General features: G+C 47.0%; 1 protein-coding gene across 2 annotated transcripts in view; it reads right to left on the bottom strand.

Annotated features, from left to right (window-relative positions):
* Nucleotides 1-26,054, bottom strand: part of Slc22a4 (solute carrier family 22 member 4) — a 46,082-nt gene that overhangs the window by 3,244 nt on the left and 16,784 nt on the right. The window contains exons 2-9 of one of the 2 annotated variants that reach the window (XM_021177068.3): nt 22,029-22,132; nt 19,821-19,975; nt 11,839-12,010; nt 10,441-10,567; nt 6,018-6,118; nt 4,682-4,896; nt 2,475-2,657; nt 141-276 (exon numbers count right to left, since the gene is read on the bottom strand). In XM_021177068.3, coding sequence (XP_021032727.1) covers nt 141-276; nt 2,475-2,657; nt 4,682-4,896; nt 6,018-6,118; nt 10,441-10,567; nt 11,839-12,010; nt 19,821-19,975; nt 22,029-22,132 — 1,193 coding nt within the window. The remainder of the gene's footprint in view (nt 1-140; nt 277-2,474; nt 2,658-4,681; nt 4,897-6,017; nt 6,119-10,440; nt 10,568-11,838; nt 12,011-19,820; nt 19,976-22,028; nt 22,133-26,054) is intronic. The other variant, XM_085830015.1, reaches the window with a different exon arrangement.

The following is a 26,054-nucleotide window of genomic DNA, read 5'->3' as shown; positions in this document are numbered from 1 at the left end:
CTGGCACTGCTCCACAGTATTTATTCTCCAGCGTCCTCCCCCCACCTCCACTCAACGTCCTTCCTTCTCATATCATGTTAGATATTCCCCCGTGTTTATTCTTCCAAACATTACTTTCTCCCAATCATTTCGCTACTTACCCTCTCACTTTCTGCATCTGCTCCAAGTTCTCTGGTAGAGTCACTCCAAAACTTTCAGGGAAAAAGAGTGTGATGATTCCGATGAGGACAGTCAGACTGCCCATGAGGATGTAGGGTAGGAGTCTGTTGTAGGCGCCTGCAAAGCACCAGACACAAGAACATCAGTTAGATTTGAGCATGCTCCTGGGAGACGTTTGATCGAGGTGCAGACAGGCTGGACAGCAGACCGAATGCAGACATTTCAGAAGAATGGAAGTCAGCTGAATACCCTAGGTTGTCCGCGGGGTCCCCAGACTTCTACAGTTCGCTAGCCCTGGTTGTACATTAGCATGCTGTTAGGTTCTAAGCCACTGCCCAGCCATGCATGACACGTTCCTCAGATAGAAGTCTTCCCTATCAAAGCTTCCTTAGGGTGGAGGTGACTTGGGATGGGTGGTGAGAGGGCTTACCTAGGTAGCAGAGGATGACTTAGAACATCTGATTCTTTTACCCTCACCTCTATGACTCCATCTGTGGTTGAAGCACTGCTGGGGATCAAACCCAGCTTCTTAGTGGGCAAAGACTGTACTGACTGAGCCACACACCTAGCCCCTCTCTGCTTCTCTGTATGGGGCTATGAGATAGGAGGATAAACCCTCATCTGCTCCTTTGCTCCCAGAGAGAATAGAAAAACAAACACCCATGTGTGTAGGGTTTTTTGTTTTTTGTTTTTTTTTGTTATTTTGGCACTTAAGATAAATACTGCTCTTTTAGGCTTTTCAGAGGCCTTGTGTTGCTAACAGGAATAGCTTCTTATACTAAATGCTCTTTCTTTTTAAAAATTAATTAATTTATTATATGTAAGTACACTGTAACTGTCTTCAGACACACCAGAAGAGGGCATCAGATCCCATTATAGATGGCTGAGAGCCACCATGTGTTTGCTGGGATTTGAACTCAGGACCTTTGGAAGAGCAGTCAGTGCTCTTAACCGCTGAGCCATCTTTCCAGCTCCCTAAACATTCTTTCTTAGGCTCTGCTTCTTGTGATCCAGTGGCCCAACACTGGATCATTTAAGCATAGTTGAGAAGTGGAAGGAAAAATGGCTTTGCAGTATGCTCAGGGCTGCTGTACTCAGAGCAGCTGTGCAGGGTGTGTTGAAGTTAGGAAAATGCGTTTCTTTCACTGTGTGGATTTATATAGTGTATCCTTTCTGAGAATTTATCTGTTCTCTCACTCTCTCTCTCTCTCTCTCTCTCTCTCTCTCTCTCTCTCTCTCTCTCTCTCTCTCTCTGCATGCATGTGTGCATGTGTTTGAACAGGTACCTAACCAACATCTGAGCAAGAAAAATAAGGAGGTGTGTTTATGTCAGTCAAGTCCTAATAAAGGCTAAGCTTAGAACGCTGAACAACATCCCACTAAAAGCTCCTTTGCATATTATTCCAGCCTGGAATCTTTGATTATAGCGAAACTAAAAATTTTTGCCTTGCAAAAAATAAAATCATAAAGGGTAAGTGATTACCTAGAAAAATACTTATAACGTGTATACAGAAGGCTAACTCCTTACACTACGGAGAACTCACATATGCCACCGAATCACTGGGGAGGACTCAGTAGCACTCCCTGAACTCCATTCATCCTTACATCATGTGTCTGTCTGCCCCTGCCCTCACTGCCCTTCCAAAGCCTGGTTCCCCCCAAATAAAGAATCCTAACTCACGTCTGCTAGTTAGAGCCTCTGCTCTTTCCGTCCCTTTGCCTGCTTCCTGCTCGCACTGAGGAGGTTATCTGTACAAGAGTTCAGGCCTGGAGAGATGGCTCAGCGGTTATGACCTTTTGCTGCTCTTACAAAGGGTCCAAGTTCCATTTATAGTGCCCATATCATGGCTCGTTCTTTCCTACACTCCAAATCCTGGAGATCAGACACTCCCTGAACACCAGGTACAAAAGTGCTGCACTTACCTTCAGATAAAACTGTCGTTCACATAAAATACAAGTTTTGTTAAAGCTAAAGAGAGACAGAGAGAGGTGGGGGGAAGGGAATCCAACAGACACACAGCAGGAAGACCCTTACTATTACTTTACTATTACAGTCCAAGGGGTCACTGGGAATCATCATGAAAAGAAACCGGTGAGGGCTTTAAGATGCAATGTGCCTGAAATGGGGCTGTAAAACCGAGCAGCCAGACTATGAAGAGATTCAGCTGCATAAGACCCAAACCAACTCCTCCCATGAAGAGCCTGGCCAAAGAAGGCCCTTGTTCATACACACAAAGCACATAAACCCACATGCAAAATACACATAAATTCCAAAAAAAAAAAAACCCCTAAGGACAGAATAAGACACATCTCACCCAGGTAAACGAAATAGGGGGCAATGATGCTGCCCACCCTCGAGGCCATGGAGGTGATGCCCACAGCCATGTTCCTGACCAGGGTTGGGTAGAGCTCCGCAGTGAAGACATACAGCATGGAGAAGGCAGAGGTGACCCCAAATTTCCCCAGCATCACCAGGCCAATGGACACAAAGTTATAATCTGGAAAAGAGGCTCATGTCAGACAGGGTGCTCCTAGAACCCACTTAGCTGTTTTATTGCCCTTTTTAACTGCCATATGATGGTTCCCACATAATGTGCTGCTGGACAAGACTGCCCTCAAATCCTAGTCACCAGATGGTTGAAGATGGAAGGCAATAGGTGGCCTGGACTTTGAACTACTCTTATTTTGGATTATCAGTGCATCCTGTGACCTCTGTCCATCTGCTTTTATTTGATACCACAGTTTCATAGTGACTTGTTAGATGTTAAATATAGTTAAATTTAGTCTATAAATGTAGGGCCCTGTTCTTCCTGATTTTTTTTAAAATATTTTTTTATTACGTATTTTCCTCAATTACATTTCCAATGCTATCCCAAAAGTCCCCCATACCCTCCCCCAACTCCCCTACCCACCCAATCCCACTTTTTGGCCCTGGCGTTCCCCTGTACCGGGGCATATAAAGTTTGCAAGTCCAATGGGCCTCTCTTTCCAGGGATGGCCGACTAGGCCATCTTTTGACACATATGCAGCTAGAGTCAAGAGCTCTGGGGTACTGGTTAGTTCATAATGTTGTTCCACCTATAGGGTTGCAGATCCCTTTAGCTCCTTGGGTATTTTCTCTAGCTCCTCCATTGGGGGCCCTGTGATCCATCCAATAGCTGACTGTGAGCTTCCACTTATGTGTTTGCTAGGCCCCCTGATTTTTATTATTAAGCAATATAGTTCTAGGGCTGGAGAGATGGCTCAGTGGTTGGGAGCACTGACTGCTCTTCTGAGTTTGATTCCCAGCAACCACATGGTGGCTCACAGCCCTCTGTGATGGGATCTGATGCCCTCTTCTGGTGTGTTTGAGGACAGCTACAGTGTGTTCATATAAAATAAATGAATAAATAAATAAGTAAATCTTAAAAAAAAGAAATATAGTTTTAGTTAGGTTCAGTGGTGAATGCTTTAATAAGTACCTTTTCCATTATTTTTTTGTATGGTGTGCACATGTATCTGCATGATTTTGCATGTGTGTAGTCATGAAAGACCAGAATTACAGATGAACCATGAGGCTTAGCAGTATTTATGTGGGTTCTGGGATCTGAACTCTGGTGCTCATGCATTTTAATTATTGAGCCATTCTCCCACCGCCTGTGCATGCTAATAATCCCAGCTATTAGTATTTCACTGGCTGAGGCAGGAGAATTACAGATTTAAGGCTAGCCCAGGCTATGTAATGAGTTCAAGGTCAGGATGTGTCACTTAGCAAGATCTTGCCTCTACATAAAAACAAAGGGTGGGGGATATGGCCCCATGGTAGACGGTTTGGCTAGTGCAAGACCCTGGGCTTAAGCCTTGGTACTGCAGAAGTTAAAAAGTTAAAAACAAACCCAAACAGTGTTATTTGCATGTTAACAATGTATTGATAATGTATTAATTTGTAGTTTAACAATAGGAGAAAGACACACTTGGAAAAGGAAATACATTATTTTTAGCATTGGAACCTTTTGTCATTGTTTAGTCTTACTGCACCATCCCTACATTCATTCATTCATTCATTCATTCATTCATTTCTGTGGGGGAAGTGTGTGTGTAAGAGGAAGAGCTGCTGGAGACAGTCTTCTTTCTCTATGTGGGTTCCAAAGATGGAAGTCAGATTCTCTGGCTTGGCCAGAAGTACCTGTGCTGACTTTGAAACATTCTGTTTGCATGGTTTTTGTTTGTGTTTTGAGACAGTGATTTATCCAACCTGAGCTAGCCTCAAATTAGCTATGCAACTGAGACTGGCTTTGAACTGGTCCTCCTGCCTCTCCCTCTCAAGAGCTGAGATTATAGGGATGGGCAACCATACCCTGCTGGGACAGTTGTTGGAAACATGTCACAGTCAGCTGTCACCTGATGAACGTTTGTGATGTTGAGGCAGTGTTATGGGGTAATGGTGACTCATGTAAGGGTGGTCACCTGTCCTGATATTCTAGGCCATTAATGCATCTATTTTTTTTTTCTGGGATGTTGTTAGCCTGGGCTAACTTCTTACCTTCAGGTACCACTTGGATCAAGAGAAGCACACCTCCTCCCCAGAACAGCACCCCAGCTATAATATATCTCCGTGGCAGGGTTCGCAGTAGCAGCCAGGCTGTGAAGTAAGCTGGAACTTCAATCAGGCCAGAGAGGAAGCAGTTGAGGTAGACATCTCCATGTAAATTAGGAACATTGAGAGACAGAGCAAAGTAACCCACTGAGGTTAGCATCCTGAAAGACAGACCAATGACATAATCATAGAAAGATGGCCCATGGCTCTCTAAACTTTTGTGATGGTCATGAGTTGGTCTAGGTCCCATGTCCTCTAGGCAGGCACTAGTCATGTGGGAATACATTAAAGTGACACTTCATGTACCTAGTAGCTGCATGAGTCTGGTGGCCACTATGACAGACAACATGGATTCCAAACATTTCTGTCTTTTCAGAAAGTGCTGTGGAACAATGCCATTTTTCAATAAACCACTAGTCAACAGTGCAGATGCCCCTGTGAGGGAGGGCATCTGAGTGTGACTGAAGAACACACCAAACGAGGTGGGGGCATAGGACGGATCTGAAACAGGAAGAAGTAAACTCTATCATTGCAGAGTGACACTCACAGGTAGTTAAGAACAGCTTGGATGGGCCTGGGTCTTGCTGATTATTGGCTCCCTAGTGCCATTGGTTGGAATACATTGTATGAGTGATATATTCAGATAGCTAAGAAGGAAGACACCTGACAGAGGCTGTGGTCCAGGATATTTCACACTGATATTTTTCTAATTGCAAAACCCATGGTTCTAAAATACAATCTGCCAGTTCTGGTACACAGTCTCTGTGTTGTGGTGTGTGTGTGTGTGTGTGTGTGTGTGTGGTTGTGAGTGCATGTGTGCATGTACATGTATTGCTATCTCTGGGACAGGTAGGCTATTATTTTTTCCTTCCTTATCTCTTCAAAGATTTGTTACTACATCTAGTTAATAAAGTCAGATTGTTACTCCTATGTCTTAAAATCATGTGTTCATTTGCTACTGGGGATCAGGTTACACTCACTCCACTGTTCAGTTCCAGAAAACACTTCTACTTTGGTCCTCAGGGGCATCAGGAGCCTCAAGCCCATCATCTTCCATGGTGGGGTCCCCATACTGCAGACTTACTGTTAACCTATAAATTTTCCTGTATTTGGTTGGCACAATCTATCAATCTGAGACATGTTGTCTGAAGATCTTAGAATTGCACAATTCTCCTTTTGCTATAGGGGAAGCCTAGGCTTCGTCACATCCCTTTGAACTAGAGGAAATCAGTTGCACACTTGTGTGTCACATGTCCGAGTTCCCGGAACAGCCATTGCTTACCACAGCATCACAGACATCACTGTTATGGTGGCAATGTTCCGAGTCTTGAACAGGTCCAGAATTATGACTTTCTGCTGCTTCAAGGAGTTTAGCTCCTGTAGCTAAAATACCATAAATGAAACATGAGATAAAGAGACAGGCAGGAAGTACTATGGAAAAAAACTTGGGCATACAACTTTAAAAATATTTACTTTAATTAAAATTATTATCATTATCATTACTATTATTATTATTATTACTATTACTATGTTAAGACAGGGTCTCATGAAGACCAAAGTGTGGACACGTTGCCCCTTCTTAGAATTTAGAAACAATCACCCATGGAAAGAGTCACAGAGACAAAGTTTGGAGCTGAAACAAAAGGATGGACCATCTAGAGACTGCCATATCCAGGGATCCATCCCATAATTAGCCTCCAAATGTTGACACCATTGCATACACTAGCAAGCGTTTGCTGAAAGGACCCTGATATAGCTGTCTCTTGTGAGACTAGGCTGGGGCCTAGCAAACACATAAGTGGATGCTCACAGTCAGCTATTGGATGGATCACAGGGCCCCCAATGGAGGAGCTAGAGAAAGTATCCAAGGAGCTAAAGAGATCTGCAACCCTGTAGGTGCAACAACATTATGAACTAACCAGTACCTCAGAGCTCTTGACTCTAGCTGCATATGTATCAAAAGATGGCCTAGTTGGCCATCACTGGAAAGAGAGGCCCATTGGACATGCAAACTTTATATGCCCCAGTACAGGGGAATGCCAGGGCCAAAAAGTGGGAATGGGTGGGTAGGGAAGTGGGGGGGAGGGTATGGAGGACTTTTGGGATATCATTGGAAATGTAATTGAGGAAAATACGTAATAAAAATATTAAAAAAAAAGACAGGGTCTCATTTATCTCAGGCTGGTCTTTAACTCACTATGTCAATAAACATGACCTTGAACTTGGGACTCTTCTTCCTCCATCTCCCCAGTGCTGGGATTACTGGCATGCATTACCACGCCAGCTTTGATGCTGGGGATTGAAGCTTTGTGTATGCTAGGTAAGCACTCCATGCACTGAACTACATCCTGGCCCATCCACACAACTCTAACTGAACAGTTGATACACTTCCAAGTTCAGAAGTTGAGGGCTGTAAGGACATCTCCAAATATGGCGCTCATTCTAACTCTTTATTTAAATATTTACATAATTCTAAACTCATTCTTCGACAATTTCATACATGCCTCTAGCGGATTTGGATCATATTCCCCTCCCTTTCCCTCTGGAATCTTCCTTCCTCCCAGCATGTTCTCCTAATTTCATATCTGGTTATACCCATGAAGGAAATGACTCCCTCTTCCCCCTCTTTGTAGCAGCCATTGCCCATCAATAGGACCATGGATTGATGTGACTCTCCCACTTCATGCTGGGATGTGGAAGGGCTGGACCTTGCAGGTAACCACAGTTGCTGAGAACTCCTTAGTGCAATGGCTATGTCATGTCCAAAAGCTAACATTTCACATAATTTCTCATCACCTGACTCTCCACATTCTTTCTGCTCCCTCTTCCATGTTGTTTCCTGAGTGTCTTTAAAATATACTTTAAAATGCTGACTATAGCCCATGTTATATAGAAGCCTTCAACATAAGCAGCATCAGCCCCACTGAGGATTGCTGACCAGCTTTTCCTTCATTTGGCCTTAACATGGGTCTCCTTTAACACATGGAGCTGGGGTCCTTAAAGCTATTGAGTTGAGAGGGCCATGCAGCTCCATAATGCCTGGGGGGGGGGTTGTGGGGAATTGCAGGCTGGTCTCCAGTTGAGCTGAGGTCTGAACCCCGAAGGGTGATAATTTACCTAAATGACACGGTAGGCATCCCCTTATGCTCCTGGAACTCTGGCCCTTGCCTAAGTTACCGCTCCCCCCAAGCCCCCCACAAGAGAAGCAAGGCTAGAAGTTATGAGTTCAGTGATTGTCCCTGTGTCTGGATTAGGTACACGACTAGGTTGAAGGGGCTTCCAAAGCCAGGAAAGCTTTAGGTTATCCTTCAAGACTATGCTCCTCTAAATGGCTTCCTGTCCAAATCAATACCACAGCCCCTGGTATGAAGTGAAAATTGCAGCTCACTGGAACATGTACTTGATTCCAGAGAAACCCTGGAAAATCATGGGTCGGTGGCTGTGTGATCTCCCCAAGTCATTCTGTGCTTCCGTGCTCTTTCCTGTAAAATGAAGCTCATAGACCGCCTCACAGTGGCCAACGTGAGCACCGCATGCATCAGACAAGCTGTCTGGCACCCAGCCCTGTCTTTACTGCATTCTAAATAGGGTGTATTGGCTGGTGAGGGTGCTGCAGATCCTCCTACATGGGGTCTGAGAGAGTGGTGAGACAGGGAGATGACATGGCTGGGGAAATCGAGGGCTCTATTTCTCTTAATGGGTGTATCCAGTTCAAGATAGACTCACAGCAAGAAACAAGGTTCCTTGAGGGGTTTGTGTTTCTGGACTTCATTCTTATTTGTCCATGTCAATTTTCTGATACTTTTCTCTGTGTCAACTGATCTCCACAATCACACTATCACATTGTCTATTTCTTAAGGGTAGGAATGAAGCTCCCTATCTGATAAATACTAAGACACACTAATAGCCCTAAATGGCAGAAGCATTAGTTGTGGCCAGTGTCCTTTGTGTAACCAGTTAAGTTTACTAGGACCGGGATGAACTTTTGAATTCAAACAGCAAAGCTTTGTCCTGGGCTGGAGAGGTGGCTCAGTGGTTAAGAGCACTGACTGCTCTTGCAGAGGTCCTGAGTTCAATTCCCAGCAACCATATGGTGGCTCACAACCATTTGTAATGGAATCTGATGCCCTCTTCTGGTGTGTCTGACAACAGCAACAGTGTACTCATATAGATGAATAGATAAATAAATCTTTAAAAAAATGCTTTGTCTCAGCCTGGACCCTTGGGACTCTCAGAGTCTGAACCACCAACCAAAGAGCATACACAGGTTGGACTTAGACCTTCCCCCCACATGTGCATTCTGCTGCCCTAGCACACATGCAAACTGCGGATGCAACCACAAGGATCTCCTTCTGATGTCCTGAGGGTCCTTTCCCTCATGCTGGCCAGCGGTACCATGACCTCTATACTCACCTGTGTTAATCTTACTGTTCTCCAAGTGTGGACCTGTCTCCTCAGGCCACCCGCCTGTCATTCTGGACACTCCTGACATGCAATGTCTGTTCCTTGGGGTCCTTAGCATCTCTTTCCTGTGTCACCATGTCCTGCACATCAACTCCTCTTGCCCCCTTCAGTAATTCTCTGATCCTTTAATGCAGTGTGGGGGCTGTGTCTTGCCTTTCTTGTCTTCTCTAAGAGCCAGCACAACATGATACCCACAAAGTCCTCACCATCATAACATACCACAAACCCATGGCACAATGATTTTTCCTCAGGGCCACCTGCCTTTAGGAGTGGAGCCTTGAGCCTGTGCTCTTAAGCACCGAGGCTTTGGACATACTAGGCACACCAACTGAAGATATGTACTGTTCCCCCGAAAGGCTTTGGTGTAATTAATCCAGGATACAGTGGGAACTGGGGTTTGGCCAACTCTCAGATGCACATTTTCCAGATACTGTGGGTATCTTAAAAATACCAGTTCATACATAACCTTGTAATGGTTGGACACACATGCCAATGCAAAGTTGGAAACTTGCAAAAAGCAAAGATAGCCCATTGAGCAGGTGGTGCAGCACACCGGATAGCCACCTGCAATGGATGAAATCAGAGTCCTATCTTTTACCTGTTCAAAATTCAACTCAAAATAGATCAAAGGTCTTAGTTGAAAACCCAAGATGCTAAAACTTCTAAAAGAAAACATAAGGAATACTCCTCAGACACTGGGGTAAGGGAGAATTTGAAGACGAGAGTCTCCTCACCAGCACAGGAAAAGCACCAACTACCAGCAGAGAGATTGCAGAGCAAACATCTTATAGAATGGCAGACATCCCTTACCAGCTAATATCCAGAGTTCACAAGGACTCATGCAAGTACTAAGAGGATAAAACTGCCAATCAAAAACTGGGTTTATGAACTGTATAGACAGTTAAAAGACAGGCAAACACCTAATGTTCTTAACTTATAAATAGTCCTTTAGGTAGATTTTTTTTCAGGAAGAGAAATGATGTCTTACTATGCTACTCAAGCTGGCCCTGGGCATCTGGGCTTAAGAAGTCCTCAGACCCCCTCCTCCTGAGAATGGTGGAGAACAGGTGTGCAGCGCCATGCCTCCTAAGATTTTACCTGAGAATGTAACCGTGATACCTAATGCAGTGCCTGGTATATTGTGGGCATTTAACAGGTAGCGAGTTACACTAAATTCCATAAAAGAAAGTCTCTGCAGAGCTGATCTCAAAAGGGATGTCTGCACACAGGTGCTCGCTCACCTCCAGAGGATCGAATATCCCTGCTGGGGCCACGATGCTGTTCATCTTTGCGGCTTTCTGGATGATCTGTTCTGCCTCTGCAAATCTCCTCTGGGATATCAGCCACCGGGGAGATTCTGGAATAAACCTGGAATTCATTTGAAATGGTTCATTACCTTCTATAACCACAGAATTTGATGTTAGCAAACATATGTAGCAAAATGTCCTAGGTCATTTTAATGTTGCAAATATTCTATATAGTTCTAAATACATAAATATACATATACACACTTATATATATTAATTGTTAATTAGCGGCAGAGCAATAAGGATACCAACCCACCCACAAAACTTTCGACCCAAAATTTATCCTGCCTACAAGAAATGCAGGGACAGGAGATGGAGCAGAAACTTGAGGGAATGATCAAGCAATAACTGGTCCAACTAGAGATCCATCCCATGGACAAGCACTAATCCCTGACACTATTAATGGCACTCTGTTATGCTTGCAGACAGTAGCTAGCATGGATGTCCTCTGAGAGGCTCCACCCAGCAGCTGACTCAGACAGATACAGAGACCCAGAGCCAAACATTGGAGCTTGGGGACTCTTATGGATAAGTTGGGGAAAGGATTGAGGGCCCTGAAGAGGATAGGAACTCCACAGGAAGACCAACAGAGTCAACCCTTGGGTCTGAATCGCTAAGCCAAGAGCATACATGGGCTGGATGAAAGCCCCCTGCACGTATGTAGCAGATGTGCAGCCCGGTCTGCATGTGGGTCCCTAACAACTGGAGCAGGGACTATCCCTAAAGCTGTTGTCTGTATGTGGAATCCATTCCCCTAACTTGGCTGTCTTGTCTGGCCTCAGTGGGAGAGGAAGCTCTTAACCTTTGCAGAGACTTGATGTGCCAGGGTGGGGAGCAGGGTTGCGGGGGGTGGGGGTGGGGGGGTCTGTGCTATCAGATGAGAAGGGGATGAGGAATGGGGGGTGGACTGTGGAAGGGGAACAGACAGAGAGAGAGAGAGACAGAGAGAGAGAGAGAGAGACAGAGAGAGAGAGAGAGAGAGACAGAGAGAGAGAGAGAGAGAGAGAGAGAGAGAGAGAGAGAGAGAGAGAGAGAAAGTGCCCCAAACAGCCCAGAGTTAAAGACACAACCCAGCAGTACCAGCTCCACAGACAACATGGAAATACATGGGCAGGAGACTGGAGTGGGAAGTATCTGGAAGAAGTCTGAGACAGGCTTCCTACAGTGCATGTGCCCAGTCACTGAGATGCAGAGTGCAGGAAGTTTGGAGGCAGCAGGGCAAGCTGTAGCAGAGAGCACGCAGACACAGCTAGGTGAACAGTGGGCTCATCTCTGGGGTGCCTGCCTGCCACAAGGCAGAGAGGGCTGGCTGGGAATGGCAGGTGTACTCACCACCACAGGGGAACACAGAACAGGCCAGGCAGTGTCAGGGCCAGCAGCAGCATCCTCCAGTCTCGAATGAAGTATGCAAATAGTGGCAGGACCATGTAGCCGATTGCAAAAAATGTACAGACTCCTAATGTGGAGAAGATGATGCGAACTGACTTGCTCAGGATTTCAGTTCCTGTTCAAAACAAAGGGCAGTATTAGCATTTCTGCTCTCTTCAACGTTTGCCTTTTTGAGACGGGGTCTCTTTCCAGTGCTGGGGATTAAACCCATGTATGACAAGGGCTCTACCAATGAAACTACTGCCTTCTGACAATGCTGTTTTCAGAGGAAGGCCATCGTGAGACACAGAGACTGTCTTGTCCAGGAGACAAGAAGTGGCTCTTTTAAGACACTGAGTGGAGTCAGGCTGTGGGAGGCTTGTCCACAACTCTCCTGTGTGTGAGCAGTCACTGGCCCGTGAGATAACAGTGGCTCTCCCAGCTGTCAGGACACAGCCCCTGTCCTTGAACCCTGAGACATGATACTCAGAAGCCAGCTGCCTCTGGAGTTTCCCAGAGCTGGCAGCCAGCACTGGAACTGATGTTCTCCAGGCAGAACAGTGTTCTATTGTCTCTTATGGTGACAGCCCAGGTGCCAGGCACATATCCAGTGACCAAAGCAAAGGCTTGAGGCCACATGCAGTTGGTATTGTCTGGGGAAGGCTGAACTGGCAGGTTTCTGTCCTATGCAGCTCAGCAGCCCACTCAGCAGTGGGTCTTCAGAGATGTTGTCACTTAGGATCCTAGCACAGCATCCTCTGTGGGGAGCCTTAGCCCTTTCTAGAATCCACTCTGGGTCTTCTGACCTGAAGGAAGAGATATAGCCGACAGCAAGGGCTTTATTCTTTGTATAGGACTTGCCCACACTACAAAACACTAGTAATATTGATGGTGAACTTGAAGAATCTAGAATCATCCAGAAGAGAAGACTCTGGGCATGTCCGTGAAGGTTTCTGGATTGGGTAAACTGAGCTAGAACACCCTTTGTAAATGTGGACAGCACTGGTGCATGGCATGGGGTCCTCGGCTGTACAGAAAAGGAGAAACTCCTCAATGGTTCCCCTTCTCATGATTTTCTTTCAGTTTCTTGAGAGAGCTGAGGCTGGATATCTCACGATCCTTACAGCGCAACCAGATTTCTAAGCCCAGGGCCATCCTTCAACCTGTAGATTCATTCCGAAGGATGCGGTCTGATTACTCTGGGCTTCATGAGTGTCATTTCCAGATGTTTCCTTACTCTATGAATGAGTGCACTTTACCATGACCTGGCTGTCTTTGGGTCTTTGGCTGGGACTACAATATGGCAATGAATGTGTGTGTGTGTGTGTGTGTATGTATGTATGTGTATGTTTGTGTGTGTTCTTCTTAAGCAAAAATCTAGAAGCAGAAAATTTGATCATGGAAAAGAAATACACATGGGACCTGTTTACTGTGAGGCCTGGGAAGACACCAAAGCACTGGGCCACTGTCTGAGAGCAGACAGTAACACACTCAGCATGATTTGGTCCTGCACCAGGTAGGTACTAGGCAGGGACAAGAGCTCTGCCAGCTCGTGGATCACAGAGGACTGTACAAACAACTCCACCACTCTTTAACTTTTAGGACCTCTCCCTTCCTTATACACTGCTGTCATTCGGGTGAGAAATGTCCCCATTGGCTCATGCATTTGGCCACTTAGCCTCAACAGGTGGCACCACTGGGGAAAGTGACGGAGCCTTTAAGAGGTGGAGCCTTGCTGGAGGAAGTACATCTAGGGGTAGGCTTTTAGGTTTTATAGTCTGACTCCACTTCCTTTTCCCTCTATGCCTCCTATGTAGGGAGAAAATGTTGTCACTCTGTTTCCTGACACTGTCATGTCCGCCTCGTGATCCTGCTGCCATGCCTCCCCCACCGTGACAGACGGTAGCCCCTGGTACTGTGAGCCAAAAGAAGCGTTTCTTTCCCCAAGTTGCTTGTTGTCAGGGTATTATATCACAACCACAGAGCAGCAACCAAAATGTACATAATCACCAACACTGTCACAGTCGTTGTCTTTATTACCATCACCACCACCATCATCACCATCATCTCCATCATCACCATCATTACCATTATCACTACCACCATCATCATACCCACCATCATCTTCAGAACCAACGCTTTTATGAGCAGTTCTTTAAGCCCCACTTCAGGGTAAATGCTTACATAAATGATCCCTTTGACGGTTATCTTACAACTGAGACATAAGGAGTTGAAGCCACTTGCCTACAATCACATATCTGTAACAGTGACACAAACTGCAAGTGACAGTTCATAGTTAAAATCCCAGAACTGAACAAGTGGAAGGAGGAAGACTAGGGGCTCTTTGGCTGCATAAATTCTGAGCTCAATGTCAGCTTGGGCTATAAGAGATCTGTGTCTCAAAATCACAGACAAATGGGTGAGAACAGTGGCTTGGTGGGTCAAGTGTTGGCTGATCAAGCAAGGGCCTGAGTTTGAATCCCCAGAGCCTGTATGAGAACTGGACATGACTGCACATGTTTGGATGTCCAGCACTTGGGGATGAGAACAGGAAAATCCTGAGAGCTTGTTGGCCAGCCAGTCTAGCTGAAACGCTAAGTTTCAGATTCAGTGAGAGAGTGATAGAGGAAGACATAGGGCATCAACCTCTGGTTTCCACACATGCACACACACACACACACACACACACACACACACACACACACACACTTGAACATCACACATGCACATACACACATGAATAGAACTCAAACAAATCAGAATCCTAGAGCAAACAAACCACTACACAGTGATAAAACCAGGATGTAAGCCATATCTGTCAACCTATGCATGTCTAGCCTTCAAGAAAAACATTGCCTGGGGCAAACCCTTTGTCTTATGGACCAGTCCTTCAGCTGGGATGCTGGTGGAGACACCAGGGGAGATGTGTCTTCCCCCCTTGTGAGGCAGAATGTCTTTCAGTTCTTCTTGGGCTGATCATTAAACTGGCTAAGAGAGAAGTTCTCTCTAAGGGACACCAGGAAGGGGCCCCGAGTCTGGCAGATGCAAGAAGCTCTCTGTGTGCTCACCTGGGGGAAAGACCCATGGTAGAGATGACTTCCAGATTCGCTCACCCAGATCCCTGTCGTCTTCCTCTGTCCCATTGGCTTCTGATCCTAGGCAAAGCCTGGCTTCTCAGGAGAACAGAATCCCCACATCCCAATCCAAGAGCATGTCCTGGTTCTGACAAGACCACGGGCAGCTCCAGGAGATTATGCCACTAATTGGCTCCTCTATCTGGCAGGCTCCCTTCCCTTTGTCATCCAGCCCCAGGAGGCACTGGACACTCTCCATAAGGAGGCAGCAGGACATGCACCTCAATGCAACTGAAGCCTGCTGCAGATTCTAGCTCAGGAGACAAGCCTGGGGAATGGATGTGCTAGGATGGACTGAGGGGGCAGTGTCCTGAATCATAATGGGTAGAGAGTGTGGGCTCCTCTATGCTAAGTCCCCCTGTGAGGGTTAATACTGCTTGTCAATTTGATGGGATCTAGAATCACCTAGGAGACAAACCTCTCGTATATTTGTGAGGGATTTCCATTGTGGATTGGTTCTAATGCCATTTGTGTTCATTTGGCTCCCAAAATCACAGGGAACCCACATGTCTGCACTGAGGGTCCCTGTCTCCAGTTGGCTCTGATTGGGAAATAAAGTTGCCAACAGCCAATAGATGGGCAGGGAGACAGAGGTGGGACCTTTAGGATTCCTGGACAAGAAATGCAGGAGAGAAGGAAGAGGGCATCCCACCATGACAAGGGTGTAGGAGACCACATTGGGAAGGTGCAGGAGGGAGAGACAGCTGAAATGTAGTTACAAAGGGGAAAGCAGCCCCTGGAGGACCCCAGAAGGGTCCAGGGCAGCAAGGATAAAATACAGATTTAGTAAGTGTGTTAACTCAGGAATGTTGGAGGGGAGTGTGTTAGCCACATGGAGGTTCAGAAGTGGCCTAGCCATTAAGCTAGTTATAGCATATTAAAATATAAAGTGTGTGTGTGTGTGTGTGTGTGTGTGTGTGTGTGTGTTTCCATCTGGGATCCAGAACATAAGGGCAGGTGGTGAGAAGTGTGTGTGTGCCTGCCATGAGATAGAGCAGATTTAGCAAATTACCTCATCAGGTTTCTAGATTGACTTAACTAGGGAAAAAGGTCCCCCATAAATGTGGGTGGAGCCAGGGTGTGGGAGAGGGTGCTGGGCTGAATCAAAAAGAGAAGGCCAGGTGGGCACAAGCATTCATCTCTCTGCTTCCTGACTAGAGATACAGTGTGGTCGGGGGACTCCAACTTCTGCTGCCACAAAAAAGAGATCTGAGTTTTTGAGATAAGCTAGCCTGTGGTATTTGGCTATGCTATTCCATTCAAATAGACCAGGACAAATTTATATTTCAAGTTTAAAGCATTTAAAAGTTGAAGTATAGATCAGTTATACAGTGCATGCAAGAAGCCCTTGGTTTGATCCTTAATATAAAAAGATATGTACATTAATAAATTAGCGAAAAACAATACAAAATAAGTGGTTGATAAAAAGCCATGTAACTGATGTAGTTAAATTTCAAATATGACTGAGATCCCTGGTAGCCAAAGTTATAAAACATGCCATCAAGTGTATGCTCATTGAAAGGGAAATATGTGGACTGGATCAAACAGGCTTTAAACATGTCTAAAGAGAAGCTATAGCAAGGACGGCAGGGGTGGGTTGGGGTGGGGTAGTGGTTGGGTGTTAATGTTAGAAGTCTGGAAAATACTGAATTAGTGAACTCAGTCAAGGCAGGAGGTGGTTAGGTTTTCTGTAGACAGAGAACCCGAGGGCGCTGTTGCGCTGCAGGAGAACCAGCAGCCACCACATCCTTCCTTCCACCAAGTCCTCCCTTGCTGAGAAGCGGTTCTTTACAGGGGATGAAGGAGATCCACTGCTGGCATCTTACCCCGCAGTCTGTAGGCAGGTTGAGGATGCTATGCCTGAGACTGACACGGGGCCTAAAAAGCTGAGGTGAGAGGGTCAATGACCCTGATTTTGAGTCTCACTTCCCCCACCCTGGGAGGGGTATCCCGTGTGTGTTGCTCTGAGGAGCATGGGTTTCACTGGCCTTTTGTACTACCCTAAGACTCTTGCAAGCCTAGTGAGGTTTTTAAGAGCAGCCTAGAAGAAGGCTCATTCCTGTACTGCTTTGGGAACAATTCAGGCTCTAGAATCAACACAGAGATTAATCCTCAGGATGAACTTTTTACCATCCCAAGCATCCAGATTCCCAGAGCTGGGAAGATCAAAGTTCAGGGAACTTCTCAAATGAAAATCTGTTAGGTTCAAATCTGGCTTCGAGGAAGAGAAAACCAACAGAAGCCTGGAAAGTAGCTATTTTACTTGTGAAACACCAGAGGGCGCTGCTGTGCTGCAGGAAAACCAGCAGCCACCACGTCTGTCTTTCCACAAAGTCCTCCTCCCCTGCAGAAGTGCCTGGGATGCCATCTGTTCTGGGACAGATCAGTTTTCAGCGACACTTTCAGGCCTTCAGACCTAAGATCTTAACACAAGTGTTATCCCAGAACCTAATGTTAGCAGTTTCCCTCCGAGCCCGCTAGAATGAGAAGGGTGGACCCAAGCAGACAGCGAGCCCTGTGACTGCAGTCTTCTCTGTTAACTGTTGGCTTGACACACCTAAGCTCCTGCCCACCCTTGACCTGGCCCTCTTCTTTTCTACCCCCCTGCACGTGAGGCCATGGCCACATGGGGAGGAGGGTTGTAGAAGGTGGTGCCAGAGCTGTGGTACTTGAGGGTGCTGGGGCTGCTGTGGGCGGCTGGGCCCGTGGATAAAGTGCTTGCTGTAGAAGGATGAGGGAGTGAGCTCAAATGCCCAGGACCCACCTAAAAGAGCTGGGCACTGTGGAACACGCCTGAGATCCCAGTGCTGGTGGGACAGAGACAGGAGGCCTCTGGGGTAAGTTAGCCTGAGAGCTCCAAGTTTAATGTAAGAGCATATGCCAAAGAATAAGGTGAATAATAGCCAGCTGGCTGGCTCAGTGCCAGTCCTGGTCAGTTGAGTTGACTCCCAGGGCCCAGCATGGTGGGAGGAGAAAATGAAGTCCCACAAGAAGTTCTCTGCTTTTCACACGTGTGCTATGGCTTGCATGCACCCCCTTTCCTCATACAAAATAAACATTCATTTAGAAAAATAGGTAGAGAGCAATTGTGAAGGACACCCAGTGTTTCCTTCTGCATTAACCTGCCCACACCCCTGCGCTTATACTTATGCATACATAAACACTCACAGAGACAGACAGATAGACACACATAGACAAACACAGACACATAGAGACAGACAGACAGACAGACACACACACACACACACACGTTAAATAAGTAAAATGCATCAGAGGATGAGGCTGTCTGGCATAGACCACTCCTTGCTCCCAGCCAGGGCTGCTCTGGCTTTGTCCTTCCATCCAGAGGGACCCTCACGTCCCACCCTTCCCAGGTCTTACATCACTTACTGCTTGCAGCTCTTTTCTTTCTACACAAACGTCTTTGCTCTCTACAGACATAATAATATTTGTTATGGTGAGGTGTTGTTGTTGTTTTGCTTTTATGAGACATGGTATTGCTACATAGCCCAGGCTATCCTAAAACTGATCATTCTCCTGTCTCTGTCTCCTGAGAACATGTGTGCATCTTCACAGATAACCTCAGAAAAACTCCTGTTGCACTCCTCATCCTCCTCGGAAGGTTGAGAACCTCGCTCCTCATGCCAGGGCCTGCTTAATGGAGGGCTGCTTATTGAGCTACGTGGGACCCTGTGTCTCCTGCTTGCACTATCCCTTCCTGTGAGTCCTCTTCCCTCAGACATGAGGCTGGGCCCGTGGCAAAGGGCATTCACCAATAATTAAAGGAATGGAATTTGGACAATTCCACCTTGGCAACCTGACAGAGGGTGTGCATGTATTTGGCTAACACAACATAACACGGCTAAGGCCAGTGAGTCACAAACTCCGGAGAGCAATCAGAACTACATAGCCAGGTGTAGGAAAGGCTATTCGACCTCTATGATAGAGCACAATCAATAGTTATGCTGGAACAAAGGGAAAAGACTGGGATAATTTGGGGCCAACTAAAATGCTTGTACTAAGTATTATAGGACTTTGTGTTTATTATGCTTTGGGTTCACTACCTCACCTCCTCTCATAATGAGGGGGTGTTAGGTGGTGGGAATCACACTTTCCGGAACACCCTTGAACAACTTCTATGAAACTCACCTCATTTCCTCCCCCAGAGAAGCTGGAGAGTGTCTAGGGCCTTCCCATGCCTAGGAACTGATGGCTTGCCCTCCCTCAGCCTGGCCTTCCAACAGTAGGACTGTTATCAGAGAGGCACAGATGTCCTATGTGGAGCTCATATGCTCTGGGTGTGGGCTCAGAAGCAGGCCAGAACAGCTCTGCCCAGGTGGGACAAAATCCTGCCACCTAGCAAGTGCCTTTCCTTCCTCTGTATACGGCACATCGACCCCACTAAGTTGCTTTGTAGGCCACCAGCCTTCTGCTTTCACAGCCCAACTCGAGGCTTTATGTCCTCTGTTGTCTCTCCCCCAGGACCTCCTGTCTCTCACCCCTTGCTCCTGAGAATGTGTCTCTGCTGTTGTGTGGCTACTTCTGCCCAGGTCAAGCTCTTGTATTTGGCCGTATTCTGGCCCAATACTGATGGCCTCCTGTGAGCTCTAGTCCTGCTGTGACTGGCTCAAGGTGCCCAAAACTGCAGCCTCCTCCTCTAAGACACACACACACACACACACACACACACACACACACACACACACACATCCAAGATTGAGGACACTCTGGATACACACTCCATGGCTCCCTCCTCCCTGGCCTTTCACAGGGTTGCAAGGAGGGACATCAAAACCGGGAAGTCATTCCTACCTAGTATGAAGGCCACCACGTAGTTGGAGATCTGGCCCATGCCCACAATGGCAAACAACACAGTGAACATCTCCCAGTTGGTTGAGAAAATCTGCACGAAGCTGAATCCAGTCTGCACAGCCATGGTTGCAAAGAGGACTTTCTTCCTGCCAAACCTAGAGGACACAGCATAACACTGTAAGCCAGGGTCAGCTGTAACACCAAGCCTAGCCTCACTGTAGGCTCTGTCTTGTGTCAGCACTAAGGCAGATATATGTTTGGTTCCCCTTTTTCTTCCCCTGTGACATTCTGCTAGCATCCTCCCTGGAGGAGCACCCGTCTGCCCAGGAACTACCTTCCGAGGTACCAAGCCTTACTTCTGGAAAACACAGGACATCTCCCATGAGAGTCACATTGACAAATCTGATCTTCAGAAGGAGCTGTAGGAAGGCTGGGGGCAGGGGCATGTTCTAGTGAACAGAGTAGCTTAGCATGAATGAAGCTTTGGCTTTGACCCCCCAGAATGGGAAAGACTGGGTATGGTGGGGCATATTTGCAATCCCAGCACTTGAGTGGTTGAGGCAGGAGGATCAGGAGCTCAAGGCCACTGTTAGCTACATAGCAGCTTTGAGGCCATCTTCAACCATCCTGGGCCTGTCTAAAAACAAAACAAAACAAAACAAAACCCTTCAAAGTGCAGTTTGAAGACACTTCTTCTATCACCCACATGGGAATTCTGTAAGTTTAAAAATTCCCTGAAGGGTGGTTGCTTCTTAACCTTGGCTGTACTTGGAACCACCCAGAGAGCTTTAAAAATGACAGACAGTTCTTGACTTACAATGGTTCAGCTTAGGATGGCATGCCTTTACAACAGTAGGTAAGTGCTGTACACTCAGTTAGGGTACCAGCTTGGAATTCTGCCCTTGAATTCTCTGCACTCTCTGTGCTGGACAGGGTTGTGGCCTGTGGGCCTCTCTGTCTGTATCAAGCAGCAACAGTGAGCTGCACAGCTGATGGACAGTGAGGGGAGGCACCCGGCCCCCTACAGCTGGCTGTTTGCTGAGCTGGCATGCGGTATTAGCTGTTTGAAGAGTTTTACAACCTAACATCTCTTCAGATGGGCTTATCAGGACAGGCCTAAGGGAAAGTTAAGAGCATTCCCCACTCATACCAGCACCCCGCTTTGCCCAGGTCTTGTTTATTTGCAATGCAAGGTGAGTATTTGGGGTGTGATGAAGTTTCCCAGGTGTGTCTATGTGTCTCTAAAATTGAAAACAACTGCTTTATGAGGTGATGTCATTCTGAGCCATGTCTGTGGCGTCGCTCGTCAATTTAAGCTTTAAATTTTCATTCTGGTAATGACCCATGGGCAGGTGGATCTTCCTGCCCCAAGCCCACTGGGCTTTAAAGCTTTGGGGAGGGTAAGAACACCGGGAAGCCTCATCCAACACTGCCAGTTAGCATTCCTGCCTGCCTTGGCCACAAGAGCAGGTAAACACAACTTGGGATACTGCACTCTTGTCCTCATGAAGCCTGCAAGCTCTGGTGGCCAAAAGCCAGCCTGGGTCAGCCCTGTGGCTGCAGGCCCAGCCATGGCTCAGTTCCCAGGATCAGAGTGCATAGCAGGGGCTCCTTGGCTTGAATCTAGCTTTCGGCTGTTTGTACAGCATTGACATGTCACCTACCCCCTACCCTGTCAAGAGTTGGGGGCAGAGTGTAGGGCAATGATGATAACAGCATCCTGTTCTGTGAAGGGACGTGTGGTCCAAGGGCTCCACTTTCTAGTGAGGTTGATACTTGCATCTCTTTGGCCAAAGCCCCATGAGTTCAGCCTGGGAGTGTGACAGGAGTGGGTCTTGGCAGGATGCTGAGGCTGGAGTTACATCATAGTACCATCTGTGAAAGACTTATTCATTTACTGTGCTAGTTTGTCACTCAAGGCAGCGTCTTGTCATGTAGGGGTGATACAGTCAAGACTGCACAGTAGGTTTATCTGGGAAAGATTTATCTAACTAGTTAGTCACATAGAGTCTTGATATAGAGTCCATGCTCACATCGAATTTGTAATCTTCTCAGCCCTAGCCTCCCAAGCGCTAGGCTCCTCCTATTATTTCCCCAGTGCCTAAAGGGTTCTTCCCTGTGTAGAAAGCCCATGAATTTGATCTTGTGTCAAGATGGGCTGACATGATAAATAGCTACACCCCATCGCTCCCCATCCAAGGTCCTTACCTGTCTGACAGCTGCCCAGACACGAAGGAGCCGCAGAGAACGCCTACGAAGAACAGGGAGGTGGTGAGGGGTGTCTTCCAGTCATCCTCACACACCAGATTCCACTGCCAACAAGACAGCATGCAACGTGAGCCCAGTCCTCCAGCACGACCCACCCGTGCCCCGCTCCGAGGAGCGCCAGATGGATGCCGGATGCACTGCCCTCCCTTGTGCCAGCAGGCTGGCTCTGTGCAAAAGGTACAGGCCACACAACTCTGGGTCTGCCATTCAATGTGACGAGTGTCTTGGGGTGTGCCAAAGTCCCTCATTGAAATGCAGCTTCCTCTTCAAGAGGAAGGAGATGGCTTTAACCACTTATATAATGTATCAAGAGGGACAGCGGACCCTCAACCGTAAAGCAGTATGAAGCAAAAGAATCCCTGTCCTTTTGAGGCCGCCTAGCACAGAGGGAGAGATTTGAAAAGCCAGGAAAGTAGGCCATAAGACATGGCCAGTTGGTCCAAGAATAAAATGTCATCTCCTCTGCTGGAAACTGAAAATAGCCCCAGTGGTGGGTGAGTTTATTTTTTTAAGCAGACTTCTCTGGAAAGTGCTGGCTCCCTGACCCCCTAAAACCTAGATGGAGCATCTGACCCATCCCAGGGACCACTGTTCTAGCCCTACCCACCCTTTTCAAGGGTTGTCTAAGCCGCCTTCCTCAAATCCTCACCCCTCCTTTCTATAGCCTTCCCAACAACATGGTCCCTCCCAGTCCGCAAAGCCCCGTGGGCTGCTACCAAGCTAACAAGTTCCTGCTGCTGGATCCATAAAACCAGTTTCAGCTCGAGTTTCTGTTCCCAGATTTCCTCTGAAGTCAATTCAACCCAGTCTCAAGGGAGGCTGCAGAGAGTTCAAAGTGTGCTTGATATTTGTTTGCGAATTTTGGACTTGCAGTATGTATGGGAACAGTGTGTCGCAAGACGATCCGGCCGGGGAGAAGGACCCTTGTCTCCGGCCTATCCCTCGCTCCCCTGGGTGGGCATCCCATGTACACGACATTTGCAGGGCAGTTCTGTTCTTATTCCCTATCTGTTCTTATTCCCTATAGCTGCTCTCAAAGGATAGTTGATTTAAATTAATTCATGCATATGCATCATTCCATATCTCATCCTGTGGTACAGAGAGATCTTTCTAGAAACACAAACAAATAAAACCACATAAGCCAAGAAGCTAAGGCAATCAGGGCAGACAGAAAGTCCGGGAGGTTAGAAAAACTCAGGTCAGAGGTCACACCAGCCCGTCCTGCTCAAGGGTCTACTTCTGGCAATGGGGTTTGAGAGATGGTTTTACCCCTTCTCAGCTTTAGAAGGGCCTCATGACCCACAGCAATTAAGCCTTCTGCAGAACAACAGCTTGCCTAAGTCCTGAGACTCAAGAATTAGTCCTTGAGACTTCCTTCCGTGAAGGGTTACTCTAGACCCCTGATGCTGGCTGGAGAGTCAAAGCATGGCTCTACAGAAGAAGACCATGGACAGGGAAGTCAGCTCTAACGCTCAGAAGCAACCCAAGGACCCACCTGAGGCTATTCAAGTTGCCCCCACCCCCATGCATTAAAACACACAGAGAAATTTAATCCCTATTGTAAAGGATTACGCAAGTAGACAGACTTAGTTCAATGATGACATTTGGAGGTAAGAATTTGGAGTGGTGATTAAGGTTAAATGAGGTGATAAGGGTGGGGCTTAATCCAAAGGGACAGCAGCTTCGGAAGAGAACAGATCTAAGTAAATGAGTTTTCTGTTTCACCAATGTCCTGTGCAAGACAGTGAACTTGAACTCCACCTTCATAACCTGGAGTTGAATAAGCCTTTATTCTCTATGTGTGCTGGCATGTGTGGATGGTTTGTGATATAGTTATAGTGTGTTACATACATGTGAGTGTGCACCCACACATACTGGGTGGTGGTAGAGGATGATGTCAGGTGTCTTCCACTATCACTTTCTGCCTTATTCCTTTGAAACAGGGTCTCTCATTGAACTGGAAGCCCCCAGTTTGGATAGGCTAGCTGGCCAGTGCACTTCCAGGAACTGCTGTCTCCAACACTTAATGCAGGTTACAGACATGTGCAGCCATGCCTGGCAATTTTTTTTATATGACTCCTGGGGATTTGAACTCAGGTGCCTAAGCACCCGTACAGCAAGGACTCTTCCTCACTGAGCCATCTTGCCAGTCCAAACCTTCAGTCTTTCTACATTACCTAGAAATGCGGCCATCGAGATGGCTCAGAGTGCTCAGGGGCTTGCTGAATAAGCCTGGCCACCTGAGTTTAATTCCTGGAGCTCATGTCAAGATGGAAGGAGGAAACCAACTTCACAAAGTTGTCCTCTGACCTTCACCTTCACTCTGTGGTACAGCCCCCCCCCCCCATCAGCCACCCACACTTATATTAATAAATTAAATAAAGTTAAAGAATAATTACTCAGAAATAGAAATGGACCTGAGGACCCTGAACTCTGGGAGCCTTCAACTGCTGTCCAGCCAGGTTCCTGCTATGCTCTGTCAGCCTACGGACCAGAAGGGAGTAGCAGGCAAGATGTACCTCCATGAATGGGTGTCTTCTTCCAAATCTAGCTGGCCAAAGCTTGGAAGGCAGCTTTGAGTTCTAACAGAGAGACATTGCTATATCGCCAAGACAAGCCCACTCTTCTTCCAGGAATGTGACACCAGGAGACAATTGCTCAGGACTATGGGAAGAAGGCTGACATCACGGAGTTCAGCCATGGACAGCACCCAACCAATCTTATGCCAGCAGAGGTGTTAACCATGAAGCCACCAACCATCACTATTCCAGCTGCATCTGGGCAGCAAAGAGCTTCTAAGTAGGATATTCTCTGCTTTGTGGTTTTGTTTTGCTTTTCAACTGTTTCACTGACAGGCAAAGAAAGGACTTCATGACAAGCATGGTGGCCCATACCTTTAGTCCCAGGACTTGGGAGGCAGAGGTAGGCAGATCTCTGAGTTCAAGGCCAGCCTGGTCTACAGAGTGAGTTCCAGGATAGCCAGGACTACCAGAGAAACCCTGTCTCGAAAATCTCAAGCCAACCAATCAACCAAACAAACAAATAAAAGGACTTAAGAGACAGAAAGGGGAAGAGAAAGGCATTTGGAGGAGGATCCAGACCCAGTATGAGCAAAAACAGTAATGGGGATTCTATGTAACATGTGTGGTCCCAGTGCAAACTGAACTCTCTGAACCCAGGACTCAAAAACTGCAAGTTTACAAAATGCAGATGACCCCCGACCTCTTCTTCTCTCTTTCTTTAGTTCGTTCTCTCTCTCTCTCTCTCTCTCTCTCTCTCTCTCTCTCTCTCTCTCTCTGTATACATACACATCAGAGGTCAACATCAAATACTGCACCTCAGGTGCTATCCACTTTAGTTTTTGAGACAGGGTCTCTCAGGAGACCTGAGGTTTGCTATTTAGTCAAGGCTGGTTGGTCAGGAAAGCCTTAGGGGTCTCTCTGTCTACCCCTTCCCAGTGCTGGTATAACAAATGTACTTCTACACGCTGAGCTTTTCCACATGGGCTCTGGGGCTCAGACTCAGGTCATACTGCTTGCATGGCAAACACTTGATGAATGAGTCATCTTCCTCGCCTCAGAAATTAAGGGTTTCTAGCCAGGCATCGTGGTACAAGTCTAGAGGAGCAAGAGTTTTGAGGCTAGCCTGTGCTATATACGGCAAGCCCTTGGCTGAAAAAAAAAAGCTTTTAAAGAAAGAAAAAAATTCAAAACACACAAAGCAGAACAATGTGATCAAGTGTGGTCTTGTGTGGCTGCTACACAGGCTGCACACCATGAAGCTAGCCTCTGGTGAGGGGATCAAACCTGTGCTCTCTGGACAGAAGGATGGGTGCTGGGGATGGGAGTGAGATTGGCCTAGCTCGCTGCAACTCTCTCTCCTGGAGACCATGGCTGTGGGTCTCTTTCCCTCCATGAGAAGGAAGATGTGCCCAACAAGGTGTCCTGACCAGCCATGAACACACAG

Source organism: Mus caroli, unplaced genomic scaffold (genome assembly GCF_978045245.1).
Source record: "Mus caroli unplaced genomic scaffold, Mus_caroli_1 scaffold_13, whole genome shotgun sequence".
Taxonomy (NCBI): Eukaryota; Metazoa; Chordata; class Mammalia; order Rodentia; family Muridae; genus Mus; species Mus caroli.
This window is presented reverse-complemented; position numbering and strand designations above follow the sequence as displayed.